Raw genomic sequence first — 13,867 nt, forward strand, 5'->3', positions numbered from 1 at the left:
CCAGCCTGTTTTGGGGGCTTTTTTCGGCCCATTTTTGAGGCTTTTCCAAGCCCGTTTTTGAGGCTTTTTCCGGCCTGTTTTGGGGGCTTTTTCCGCCCCATTTTTTAGGCTTTTTCTGGACCGTTTTCAAGGCTTTTTTTGGCCTTTTTCATGGCTTTTTTCGGCCTGTTTTTGAGGCTTTTTCTGCCCCATTTTTTAGGCTTTTTTTGGCCTTTTTCATGGCTTTTTCCAGTCTATTTTGGGGGCTTTTTCCGCCCCATTTTTTAGGCTTTTTCTGGACCGTTTTCAAGGCTTTTTTTGGCCTTTTTCATGGCTTTTTTCAGCCTGTTTTTGAGGCTTTTTTCGGCCCATTTTTTTCCAAAAAAATGGGCCGAAAAAAGCCTCAAAAACAGGTTGAAAAAAGCCATGAAAAGGCCAAAAAAAAGGCCCAAAAACGGAGCGTGCGGAGGCTAAAAAACAGCCGGCAGGTGGGTGGGGCTTCGGCAATATTCAGTCTATAAGACGTACAGACATTTTCACCCTCTTTTGGGAGACAAAAAAGTGCATCTTATAGTCTGAAAAATATGGTAATCTTGTTGTCCTGGCATCCATGATAATATTTATGTTTTGTGATGGTGAAAGAAAAAAAAAATCAATGTATTTACTTTCCTTTATTCTTCCTTGTGTGTTTTGCTAAGGGGTAAGAACTTTGCGTTTAGGCTTACCAGCCCGTGAGAAAGCGGAAATGCTCGGGTAATCAGGTTCTGAAAAATCTCCAGTCTCTGTTCTTCCTGTTTATAAGCAAACCGCAAGTTTCTCATATCCTGTTGAAAGATATCTTTAGGTTTGACTGGTTATATATATATAAAAAAATTACAGCACTTTATAGAAATTTAAGCATTTGGCATTGGCGACTCTTGCTAGAGAAAATCATGTTTAATTTACAGTAGTGACCAAAATTGTGGAAACCTTTTGGGAAAAGTGTCTTTTCTAAAACTAGCTCATAACACCACTTTTTTGGGGAGTAGTACCATAAAATTAGATATCAATGGAAAGATAATTTAATCAAGAATGAAATGCAATAATTTTTATGAAGGATTTGCTATTAGAATAGCAGTTAAAGTATAAAAAAGAAAAGTGAAACACATAGAAAAAACAAGATATACAAAAATGATCACCATAGAAAAAATGAGATATACAAAAATGATCACCATGTCAGTTAATGCTTAGTTGGGTAACCTTTAGCATGAATGACGGCCTTACAACATCTTCCCATGGAGTGAACCAAGTCTTTTAGTTCTGCAGCTGTTATCATGTGAAACCAAGATTGAAGGATTGCTTCTATTAACTGGGTTTTATTGCTGGTTAACAAGTTTCTTTAGTCGGCTCCCTAGATTTTCAACTGGGTGAAGGTCTGGGCTATTCCCAGGCCATTCCAGCAGTGGAATAGGATTATCTTGAAACTCCCCCCAAAAAGTGGTGTTATTAGCCATCAAACCTCAAAAATACACTTTTTCCCAAAAAGGCTTCCACAATTTTCGCCACAACTGTATGCTTTGGGCACAGTAAAATTCCACCTTAAACTTTTGATTTCTAGGACAATAGTTGTGAGAAGCTTGGGAAAGTTGCTTCTCAAATGGATCACAACAAACAAATAATTGATAGGACCATCCCAAAACAAGGAACAAACAGCATCTCCCCAACCAAACAGAACCTGCCTGGCCTTCTCTTCTAAGATGGAAAAAAGCAGCACATGAAGTTTCAATTTGGATTACTCAACAGAAGAGAGTTATTTGCAGCTCAGGACTGAACTGTGGGGGTTCTTTGTGCTCTCTGAGCTTGGATGAACTTGGATTCTGGCAAACAGAACTCCCGTTTGTTGTACGGCTTCGCAGGATTCCTTCGTAATGGCTTTTTACCTTTTCTACAATGAAATGTCTTAGCAGAAGTTCACGGATCTTTGAGTGTTTGGCCAACTGGTTCTACTTTGGGGGAGAAGCCTGACGCGACAGCATTATTGTTGTACAGAAATCAAAAAGCAGCATTTTTGTCCCAAAGGTGCTTTTTTTCAGGAGGCAACTGCAGTTTGTTTTTTTTCTTTTGAAGATGTTTCGCTTCTCATCCAAGAAGCTTCTTCAGCTCTGACTTCTTGGATGAGAAACGAAACGTCTTCAAAAGAAAAAAAACAAGAAACTGCAGTTGCCTCCTGAAAAAAAGCACCTTGACCTGGATGACGGAGAATCTCTACAGACTTTTAGCTATACAATTTGGGATGGAATGGATTTCCAGAGGAAAAAAAAATGCAGACTACAGGAACCAGGAGCACCACTCAGGTGATCCACAGATAAACCTTCAAGTGCTTCAATGACCCTCTAAAAGGATGCAAAGGACCAGCTGTCTGCAAGGAATATAAATCCTTCCATTCCCCACCATCCAGTCAGTGCTGAAGAAGCCTCTTGGATGAGAAGTGAAACGTCTTCAAAAGAAAAATCAAGACAGTCCAGTTGCCTCCTGAAAAAGCACCTTTGGGACAACCATCACCTGGATGACGGAGAATCTCTAGAGACACCCAATCCGTACCTTGCAAACAATCTCTATACCGCAAGAATTGTCTCCGTGGCTCTGCACGCCAATCTTTTCCACTCTACTTATTACTCCGAGGGGAACGTCAAGGACAAAATGTGGATCCTGAAATTCGAATGAAAAAAAATAACATTTTTTTAAAAATACACCCATGAGTAAATATTTATCACCTGGGACAAGAAAATGCATGATGTGCAATACAGAACAAAGACTCACCCTCTCCACATTCTTGAAATACATTTTGTAATCGGTCACTGTCAACGTGCCACTGATGGCTCCGATGAATGGGCAGATATAGACCACATCTTTAGCTGAGAAAAAAGGTGACATATTATTAATGCTTACATCCCTTTATTGAAAAATCTTTCATGCAAGTTATGATCTCTGCTTTCAAATCCCAATTTGAATACAGCGTTACGGGTGGAATAAAAGCCCTTTTGCACAGCAAGGTATAATAAAGGATTTTTTTTAAAAAAAAAAAATCTTTCACCGCCCTTCGTTTTACAGTTTCATATTTTTACAATAGAAGAGTAAAATAAAGAAAGACCAAGCTATGTCAATTTTAGGAAAGGCTAAAGGCACAGGGATCCCCATTTTAAAAAATTAAATGTTTTAAGCACAGATAACGTCTTAAATTTTAATTTTATACTATCATCTATCTACCTATCATCTATCTACCTATCCATTCTTCTATCTATCCATCCATCCATCCATCCATCCATCTATCTATCCATTCTTCTATCTACCTACCTACCTATCTCTATCTGTCTACCTATCATCTATCCATCCATCCATCCATCATCTATCTATATCTGTCTCTCTCTCTCTCTCTCTCATCTATCTATATCTATCTGTCTGTCTATCTATCTACCTATCATCCATCCATCCATCTATCTATCTGGATGGATGGATGGACGGACAGAGATAGATAGATGGATGGATGGATGGACAGACAGACAGGGATAGATAATCAATCTATCTGTCTGTCCGTCCATCCATCCATCTATCCATCCATCCATCCAGACACATATACACACATATACGTACATACACACCCCTTCCCAGTCATTATATAATCCATCCAAAATGGACAAAGTGATATTACTATATAGTAGTATGTAGTACTATATGTATACTACATATCACACAGTAATATCACTTCCTGATGTATTATAGCAAGCATTGTGCTGTTCTACCGACATTATTGAGCAATTAATCTCCAGGGAAGGAAATCTTTAATACCTGTGGACTTCAACTCCCAGAATTCCCCAGCCAGCCATTTTGGGGAAATAGCAAAAAAGCATTACAACCAGTTCACTGTTATCCCAAAAGTGCTTTTCTAAAAGACAACTGGACTTTCTTAGGTTTTTCTTTCGAAAACGTTTCGCTTCTCATCCAAGAGGCTTCTTCAGTTGAGCTTCTTACATGAGAAGCAAAATGTTTTTGAGGGGGAAAAAAAAAACCCAAATCCAAGAAAATCCAGTTGTCTTTTCAAAAAGCACTTTTTTTTAAAAAAAAAAATTTGATTTATATGCCGCCCTTCTCCGGAGACTCAGGGCAGCTTACAATGCGCTAAGCAATAGCCTTCATCCTTTTGTATATTTTATACAAAGTCAGCTTATTACCCCCACAACTGGGTCCTCAATTTACCTACCTTAGAAAGGATGGAAGGCTGAGTCAACCTTGAGCCTGGCGAGATTTGAATTTACTAATTGCAGACAGCTGGTCTTAATAACCAGCTTAATAACAGGGTGCCTTAGACCACTGTACTACCAAGGCTCTTGGTAGTACCTTTGGGACAGCCATGACCTGGATGACTGAGAATCTCCACAGCTTTCCTTCTCTTTAATTTTTCAATGGACTTTTGAGAGAGGAAAAGAGACGTGGGTACCCACACGCTGTTCAGATACGCCAACATTTCATTTCCAAGTATTGGAACACTAAAAAAAAAAAAAAAACCCCTACAACAAAGCAACGGGATGAAACTGCTGAGCAGTTAAGTATCTGCGGGATTATAACTCAGACATCCATCTTGCGGCTCACTTAATTCTATGTTAATTCGTAATTAAAATTCTTTTCAGACGGAGCCGCCTTTTGTGCTCGGCGAGCCCCGCTTTGGGTTGAAGGGATTAAGGATTGCAAAGATGGAAATCTTGCAGCCGCGTACTGAAACGACAAGGGAGATGGCTTGTCTTTGTGACGTCTAGCCGCCGAGGAGAAACGTCGCGGCCGTCTTCGTTTTAAGCGGTCTCACTTACCCAGGGGTGAAATGCTCCCGGTTCGGACCGGATCGCCTGATCCGGTAGCGATGGTGGCGAGTGGTTCGGAGAACCGGTAGCAAAAATCCCTGCGCCCCCCCCACCATGCCCAGCTGAGCCGCACGATCATCAGAGACTTTCTTTTTTTAACTTTTAAAAGCATTTTTTCTACAACCTCTTCCGACGAAAAAAAAAAAAAGCCTCTGATGATCGCGCGGCTCAGCTGGGATCGTCAGAGGCTTTTCAAAGCGTTTTTTTTCTGCAACCTCTTTGGCCGAAGAGGTGGTAAAAAAAACGCTTTGAAAAGCCTCTGACGATCCCAGCTGAGTTGCCTGATCGGCAGAGGCTTTTCAAAGCATTAGGAAAAATGCTTTGAAAAGTTAAAAAGAAAAAACTTGGCTATGCCCACTCAGTCACATTACCCCCCCAACCAAGCCACGCCCACAGAACCGGTAGTAACAGATTTTACATTTAACCCCTGCACTTACCGATCGCTTTGATGGACTCTCCGGGAAAGAGAGGGGCTTCTTCCATCTGGGCCAGCTTGTTCCCATCCCTCAGGGCCTGGCAAGAGATCCAAAAGGCGAAAATCAAATCCCGGGTCTCGTTTTCCACGAGCTTTTCCAAAGTGGGAAAAACCCACTTGCATTGGTTAGAAAGTTAGAGAAGCCGCACAAATTGCACGTTTTGTACACGTCAACGCTGGGGGTGGGTGGGTGGGTGGGGGCAAGAGACTTGTTTGCAGACAAGGAGGCCAGGAGATCACAGGATCCCGCCACTCGGATACCAGTTCATCACCCGCTACTCTGGTTCTGCGACGGATCGGTCGTGGCCGATCCGGCTCAGACGGCGGTTTTCCGTGGGAGCGGGATGAGGAAATTTGACGAAGCTGGAGGGACGCTGATGTTACGAATGTGGATTCGCCCCACCGTGAAGGGAAGGGATCCTGGATTTCAAGGTTTCAGAAGGGAACGGATTCCCGAGCAGGAGGGGTAGGAGATGGTGATCCAGTGGCCGATCTCAGGACCTCTCGAGCTTGATCAAGGCAGAGTAAATCTGTCCAGGTTCTACGGGGCATCCGTGAAGCTGGATGGCTTTGCTCTTTTGACGACACGCTGACGAAAGCGAAGTGGGTTAAAGTGCGAAAACACTTACGCAAAAGTCAGGCTGATTATCCCAGAAGCGCGTACAAAGGTTGTTAAGTTCCTACGGATCTAAAAGGCTTCAGCAAGGCTTAGGGAAACGGAGGCGGTGTTGTAAGCCAAGCTTCGTTAAATCTCCTCACCTGCTGGAAGTCTTAGAGATCACATTTGTACCGGAAGACTTGTGTTAAATCGTGGCTCCAAGATGCCAGGGTACCCTCTTTTAACGGCATCATGTAGCATTGATCATGGAGGAAAGGACGTTTCTGTGGCCCTTTTCAAGAACCAGTGGCTGTCTTCTCTACCTCGTGGCTACAGGCAGCCCTCGACTTACGACTATTTACCGTATTTTTCGGAGTATAAGACACACTTTTTTCCCCTCCCCTAAAAGAGGGTGAAAATTTGGGTGCGTTTTATACACCGAATGTAGCTCCGCCTACCCTGTGGCCTCTACCTCCCAGCAATTTGCCTCCTTGTGGCAAACAAGCCTGTTTCCGTTTCAGTTTCTTCACAGCCTGATTAGCACAAGCAGCTGATTGTCGGCTGGATCGGCCTCCTGACCATCAGCTGTTTCAGGCTGCAGGGATTGCCATTGCCTATTGCCGCCTGCACACACCCCTTTTTTGGCCTCCGCTGTTTGCTGCAGGGAGGCAAATTGCTGGGAGGTAGAGGCAGATTTTTTTTCTTGTGCTAATCAGGCTGTGAAGAAAATGAAACTGAAACAGAAACAGGCTGTTTGCTGCAAGGAGGCAAATTGCTGGGTGGCAGAGGCAGATTGTGTTTTCTTGTTTTCCTCTCCAAAAGAGGTAGGTGCGTCTTATAGTCCAGAGCTTCTTATACTCCGAAAAATACAGTAATTGAGAACCGAATTTTCCGCTGCTAACCTGAGACAGTGGTTAAGGGAGTTCTGCCCCGTTTTACCACCTTTCTCATCACCGTTGTTAAGTGAATCGGGCTTCTTCGTTGGCTTCGCTTGTCAGAAGGATGCAAAAGGGGATCACACATGACCCCAGGCGACTGTCATAAATATGAGTCGGTTGCCAAGCGGCTGAACTTTTGATCACGTGACCACGGGGACGGTCGTTAAGTGTGAAAAATGGTCACAAGTCCCTTTTTTTCTCAGAGCCGTCGTTAACTTCGGCCGCTAAACGAATGGTTGTAAGTCAAGGATTACCCCTACTCAAAAGTTCCAAGTCTCTAGGGAATAAGGCTAACCTTTGGAGCATTTTAAAGAAGAACCTCCCCAGTTTAGCAATTCTATCCTTGGCAGGAATTTATTTCTTAGGTTCTTCAAAACACACCCCTGGTTGCGTCTCCATCTTTCACATCAGTTGTCAAGCTGTGGAGGAACAGGTTAACAAAACCCCCCGCATAGTTACCTTTTTCCAACGCCCCATGGAAAAACACTAGCTCCGTGATGGCGAACCTAAGGCACGCGTCCCAGAGGTGGCACACATAGTCCTCTCTGTGGGCACGCGTGCCGTCGCCAGCTGCTCTTGTGGTTTTCGGCTCACACATGCATGCCGGCCAGCTGGTATTCGCGGGTGCCGGAGCCGCGGAAAACACCCCGGAAAACGCCCCAAAACCAGGCTGTTTTTTGGGGACCGTTTTCAGGCCTTTTTCTGGCCGTTTTCTGGGCCATTTTCTGTTCTGCCCCAGCTACGGACCCCAAAGAACGTAGCACACACAAAATCTATACAAAGCTTATTTTACTCAAATAACTCAGTCTTTATCAACCAAAGGCTGTTAATAAACGTTCTTAACAGCCATCAAGAATTCTAAGATAAGGTAATCACAGTCTTACTAGGGTTGGCAGAAAGCCCAGAAGCAATTTTGCAGAGAATCCAGACGCGAAGGAGAGTGAACTAAAGTTGTTCCTTACAGTTTGCTGCAATCGGCGTTCCTCCTTAAATAGGCTAAGGGAGTGGCCAATTAGCCCCAAGCCTTACTCTCGAGGAGACCTCCTCCTGAGGAGCTACTCCTGCCTTTTGGCAGCTCTGCGTATCCGTGCATCGAGAAGAGGCTCCTCCTCTTCGTCCTCTTCACTTAAAGGAACTTCTGAAGGCCCTGGTTAAATCCCTGCCTCTGGCACCACATCTTCTCCAGCCTCCTCACTGTCTGACTCGAGCCCCAGCTGCACAGGCTGCTGGCGCAGCACCACACCAGCCTCCTCGTTGTCGGAATCAGCTACAATCTGCACAGGCCGCTGACGGGCCACAACATTTTCTGGCTGTTTTTTGACAGTTTTCCAGGCCAAAAACAGCCTGAAAACAGCCTGAAAACAGCCCAAAAAATGGCCTGCTAATGGCCTGAAAAATGGCCATTATGTACACGCCAGCCAGCTGGTCTTCGGAGTTTCCGGTGCTCCGGCACTCCCACATGCATTCACGGTCCAGTTTGGGCACTCGGTGCCGAAAAGGTTCGCCATCACTGCACTAGCTATTTAAGTTAGGGAACGAAATAGGAGTATAAATATAAACCTGATCGAATTCTGCGTCAGAAGGATAACCATTGCGTCCATCCTGAATCTCCTGAATTGCAAGGTTGCAGCGAGTGGCAAGCAGAAGTAAGAGGAGGGGGGAAAAACATGCACAGAACAAGGTGAAAGGACAGAATTTTTTTTTTTTTTTTTTGCAAAAAAGAGACAGTAGATACTTCAACGTCAGCTTTTTCATACCTTTCCCCAATCGAATGCATTAAAGTCGACAGGTTGGCACCTACGAAATTGGCTACTTTGGTTAAAACAAAAGAAAAGAAAAAAAAAAAAAGAAAACACAACAAAACGAAAGGAATGAACAGGAAGACATGCATTTCTTTTCCTTTTAAAGAGAAAAACCTTAATCTCACAGAACGCCCTTGTCCTTTTGACACGCGAAATCTTTTTAACCTCTCAAAACCGGGGAAAAAAAAGGCAAAATGCAGAGGATCAAAGTAGCCAGCATGCTTTAAAAAACGACAGAAGGAAACTGATTGACAGCACATCTCAGTAGCAGAAAACAAAAACCATGCAACAATCTGAAGATTGAACAATGACGTTTCCCTTCCCTTGCTGGTTCTATTAAAATAATTTTTTTTTTTTGTGCTAAGAATGCAACAAAACTGTCTGGAATCTGCTCATTAACATAAAGGGAGATTTGGGGTGAGATTCAGGGAAATGTGCCGTGCCAGAGTTTGACTGCACCTGGTTCTGATCGTCTGATTAAAATGTCAGTTTGAAATGGTTCTGCAGGTCACAGGTTCCCCTCCCAGAGTTGGGTCAATCCATGAATGATGCTAAATTGCTGTTCCTCAAATATCTTTGAGAACATCCAGGTCAACGGATATTTCCAATCTTGGCAACTTTTAAGACTTGTGGACTTCAACTTCCACCGTGGGAATTCAGTTTGCTAAGGTTGGAAACCCCATCTAATGGCGCACAGAGCTTTGCAAGGCTTCCTCCAGAGCAGGTTGTCTCCAAACTTCAAACGTGGCTGGCTCCCAATTCTGGGAGTTGAAATCCACATGTCCTAAAGTTGCCAAATTTGGAGACGCCTGCTCTAGAGTTGAAGAAACAGTGGTCCTTTTTGACCAGATCCCTCTCTTTCCCTGGCTTTGGATGTCTCCTTATCCTGTCCAATGGCTTTGACTGCCCACCTATATCTCCATGTTTCGTTATGGATCTAAAGAACTGGATAAATTCCCTAGCTCTTTTCATCTGCGTCCCTTTCATTCGGAAAGCAGGGTTCAATTGCCCTTCAAACCGTCAGCAGCCAACCTTCAGAAGATTAAGGTAGATTGCGCTTCAGAATATTGTTTCAAAGAGCAGAACTGAGCTGTTGTGTCTTAAGTCTCGTCTGACACAGATGAAGGGTGTAGAATATAGCAGAAGATCCGGCACAAAAAAAAAAAGAAGAAGAAGCAGCTAAAAAGATTTGGCTGAACGCTGAGCAATCAGATAGGGAGACAAGGGGGAAAAATGCAATACGTAACTGAAAATAAAATCCTTGCCTTTCACAAATAAAAACTTGGAGCAAATGTGTTTAGGGCAGTGGCTTTTCATCTTGATATTTTATTTGAAGGTTCAGTACAGGCATCATAGTTATATGGTTGAAAGTCTCCTTATAAAGTAGGGAAGCAGATAGTAAGTAGTCCAAGGTTTTTTTCTTCTTCTTTTTATGCATTTCTTGCTTGTCTATTTGATCATTGGAAAGAGGAGCGTTTTTTGGGAAAGGACAGCAAAGCAAAAAGAAAAGGAAAACAAAAATCACCACCGAATGAATCTCTATGGAGATTCTCCATCATCCAGGTCATGGATGTTTTTTTTAAAAAGGCAACTGGACTTTTCTTTGTTTTGCCTTGAAAATGTTTCCCCTTCTCATCCGGGAAACTTCTTCAGAACCAAAGAAGCGAATGGATGAAAAGCGAAAGATTGAGGGTTGGACTAGATGTCCTACAAGGTACCTTCCAACTCTTGTTAATCTGGAACTTGTAGCCTTTTGCAAAGTACCTTGGGGACACCGAAGTAATCTGTTTTAACAATTTGGGGAGCCACGCTACTGGCTACTGCAGTGATAACCCCCCGAGACCCCTGTGTTAAGACTCCCTCTCCGAAGAGTTTGACAATCAAGCTTATGTAAAGGGAGGCGTGAATGGGCCTCTTGTTGATACAGACTAAATTAAGGCTTTCCGTAGACTTTCCTTTCCAACCACTTGAGCACACTGCCTGCTTTACAGCTGCTAAAATTGTCCTCTGCCGCCTGCAGCACGCAAGCGTCAGCTGGGAGGACTTACGTTGTCAGAATTAATAGGATAAAACCTAAGTTGTTTCCCTTGCTTTTCCAACGAAAGTTAAAATACTCCTAATCTGGGTTTTTTTTTTTTCAGGAATGCGGTGGCTCAGGGGCTAAGACGCTGAGCTTGCCGATCGAAAAGTCGGCCGGCAGTTCAGCGGTTCGAATCCCTAGTGCCGCGTAACGGGGGTGAGTTCCCGTGACTTGTCCCAGCTTCTGCCAACCTAGCAGTTCGAAAACACGTAAAAAATGCAGGTAGAAAAATAGGGACCACCTTTGGTGGGAAGGAAACAGCGTTCCGTGCACCTTTGGTGTTGAGTTATGTCGGCCACACGACCACGGAGACGTCCTCGGACAGCACTGGCTCTTCGGCTTTGAAATGGAGACGAGCACTGCCCCCTAGAGTGGGGAACGACTAGCACATATGTGAGAGGGGAACCTTTACCTTTACCTTAATCTGATTTTTATTGTTTATGAAAGCACTGGAATACAACATACAACAGTTCTATGGCAAACAAGCTATTATGCTGCATAGCGAGAGGGGCCAGCAGCTCGAAAACAACCATTTATGAAGTCAAGAAAAACAAACACCAAAGGCACATCAAGTTTTGAACACAACAGGGGAAAAAAAAAAAAAGCACAGAACAGGTAAGAGTCTAACTTGCTGACAGCCACATATATTCTTACCCTTATGGTAGGCTTCCTGTACACCTGTTAGTTAAAATACAGATATTATCCAACAAGTTATAGACTGAAATCCTGATTTTAGGCAAAGCCACTTCCATGAGGATGTTCTCAGAGGCCCAATCAGGACCATTGATCTATACGATCACTTATTACAAGATTGAATATCAATGCATCAAGGATTTTCAAATAACCAAGGACTTCCCTTCCCCCCTCCACCCCAAAATGTGGAATCTCTTCCATTAATTTCTTTGAAGGTGTTGACAAAAAAAATATCAAGAGAACCAGAAGTTTAAAGACAACCATAAAGTGAAATCTTTGGTCAGCAGAATTAGGATATTCTGCTGACCAAAGATTTTGCATTTTGAATTGCATTCAAAATATGCAATTACTTCACTGGTTTTTTTTAAAAAAGAAAATACTGTCATTAAAACAAAAACAAAGGTAAGGTTGGTATTTTAACATGGATGCACCAATCATTTCATTCCTTCCCACTACCTGTTATTCGTAGGAAACAAGTACCATTGAAATATTCAGATTTATTTTGCATAGTTAAAATAATAATTTACCATCACAAGGTAGCCAATAATCTACCACTACTGGGTAGTCTTCTGAATAAATTTAAGCAACTGTTTAAATCTTGATCGCTTCAGTCAAGTAATTAATTAAACAAGACACACCCAAAGTTAGAACTAACATTTATAGTCTCAATGCTATTCTATCATGGTGTATTTATTTGTTTGTTTTATTATTATCTTAACAGAATGTGAGAAGTAAATACGATGTTTGACCCTGATCGGGGACAGTTCTCCAGGAAGTTAGCTAAAGATATTCCTTCAAGTTCTCAATGGGGGAAAAAAAAAAACCGAATAAAGAAAAAAAAAAGACCCCAAGATATATGGAGAATAGAAATTTAATCTCCAATTCCATCAGCCAATGTAATGGCAGAGACAACTTATCTGTCCAAATTGTAGTTATTTTGATCACGGGGCCAAGGAGGATGCTACAAGGGTCGTAAGTGTGAAAAACGGTCATTAAGTCGCTTTTTTTCCACTGCCGTTGTAACTTTGAATGGTCACTAAACGAACAGTTGTAATTTGAGGACTACCTGTATCTTTAGATCTTTTCTCACCGAGTCTTCAATGTAAAAAAACTTCAGCTAAAGCTTCTAGCACTGTCACTAAATGAAACTGTTGTAAGTCGCTGACATGTATGACAACCCGGATGCTTATTTAGCATCCTGTGACTCTCACTAAGTTTTGTATCTAATGTTTTATGATGAATGTTTTTTTTACAATGACTACGATTAATGATCTATCACTATTATTGTATGTACAGAGTTTATTCCTTGTGTGTCTTGGCCAATAAAGAATTCACTTGGCCAATAAAGAATTCTAATTTCTACTCTTATTTCTAAAACTCTCAGTACTACTGATAAGATACATTAAATAAATTAAGATTAAAAACTTACCCGATGTTCTCTGGATACATTGTCCGAGAGGACAGAACCCGAAATCTGGCTAGAAATCGTAGCTGCGATGAGTTGCTTGCACCACTCAACATGGGATCCTGTAGGGCTACAAGACGACACGTAACATGTGATTTGACTTTTTTAAAAACTGCTTTTATATCTATACAAGTAGGCCTCGACTTACAACCGTTCCGTTTAGTGACCGTTCGAAGTTACAAGGGCACTGAAAAAAAGTGACGTTTCACATTTACAACCGTTGCAGCAAGGTCCTGGTCATGTGATTAAAATTTGGAAACCCTGGAAACGGACTCCTCTATTTATGACGGTCGCAGTGGTCCGGGGTCATGTGATCCCCCTTTTGAGACCTTCCGACAAGCCAAGTCAACGGGGAAGCCGGATTCACTTAACAACCGGGTGACTCAACGATGACAATGATTCTCTTAACAGTGGGAGGAAAGGTCGTAAAATGAGGCAAAACTCACTGTCTCGTTTAGCAGCAGAAAGTTGATCCCCCCCCCCCCCAAAATAGCATTTTTTTCCCCAACTATCCATCCTGCCCACCGTGCCAGTAAGTGCCTCTTTCCCAGCCCGGCTGGACTACAAACCCCATCACCCTATATTTAATTTTGTGAGCTGCGAAAAGGGCAAGCAGTGTTGCAAATTGAGGATTTTTAAAAGTTGATGCCTAAAAATAAAAATAGCATTTTTCCCCCCAACTGTCCATCCTGCTTACTTCCCCCAGAAAGTGCCTCTTTCCCAGCCCGGCTGGACTACAAACCCCATCACCCTATATTTAATTTTGTGAGCTGCGAAAAGGGCAAGCAGTGTTGCAAAGTGAGGATTTTTAAAAGTTGACGCCAAAGAAAAAATAATAATAATAATAGCATTTTTTCTCCCCAACTGTCCATCCTGCTTACCCACCCCAGAAAGTGCCTCTTTCCCAGTCTTGGCTGGACTACAAACCCCATCACCCACCCCAAA

At 42.7% G+C, this 13,867-nt stretch overlaps 1 protein-coding gene across 5 annotated transcripts in view; it reads right to left on the reverse strand.

Annotated features, from left to right (window-relative positions):
- The window catches only part of MTMR1 (myotubularin related protein 1), a 37,744-nt gene that overhangs the window by 23,197 nt on the left and 680 nt on the right, over nucleotides 1-13,867 (reverse strand). Inside the window, exons 2-8 of one of the 5 annotated variants that reach the window (XM_070951964.1) lie at nucleotides 12,887-12,992; nucleotides 11,419-11,442; nucleotides 8,443-8,493; nucleotides 5,309-5,384; nucleotides 2,779-2,873; nucleotides 2,560-2,667; nucleotides 705-803 (exon numbers count right to left, since the gene is read on the reverse strand). In XM_070951964.1, coding sequence (XP_070808065.1) covers nucleotides 705-803; nucleotides 2,560-2,667; nucleotides 2,779-2,873; nucleotides 5,309-5,384; nucleotides 8,443-8,493; nucleotides 11,419-11,442; nucleotides 12,887-12,992 — 559 coding nt within the window. The remainder of the gene's footprint in view (nucleotides 1-704; nucleotides 804-2,559; nucleotides 2,668-2,778; nucleotides 2,874-5,308; nucleotides 5,385-8,442; nucleotides 8,494-11,418; nucleotides 11,443-12,886; nucleotides 12,993-13,867) is intronic. The other 4 variants (XM_070951968.1, XM_070951965.1, XM_070951966.1 and 1 more) reach the window with 4 other exon arrangements.

The sequence above is a fragment of the Pituophis catenifer genome, unplaced genomic scaffold, assembly GCF_029215685.1.
Source record: "Pituophis catenifer annectens isolate HBS135680 unplaced genomic scaffold, rPitCat1.0.hap2 SCAF_11, whole genome shotgun sequence".
NCBI classification, from domain to species: domain Eukaryota; kingdom Metazoa; phylum Chordata; class Lepidosauria; order Squamata; family Colubridae; genus Pituophis; species Pituophis catenifer.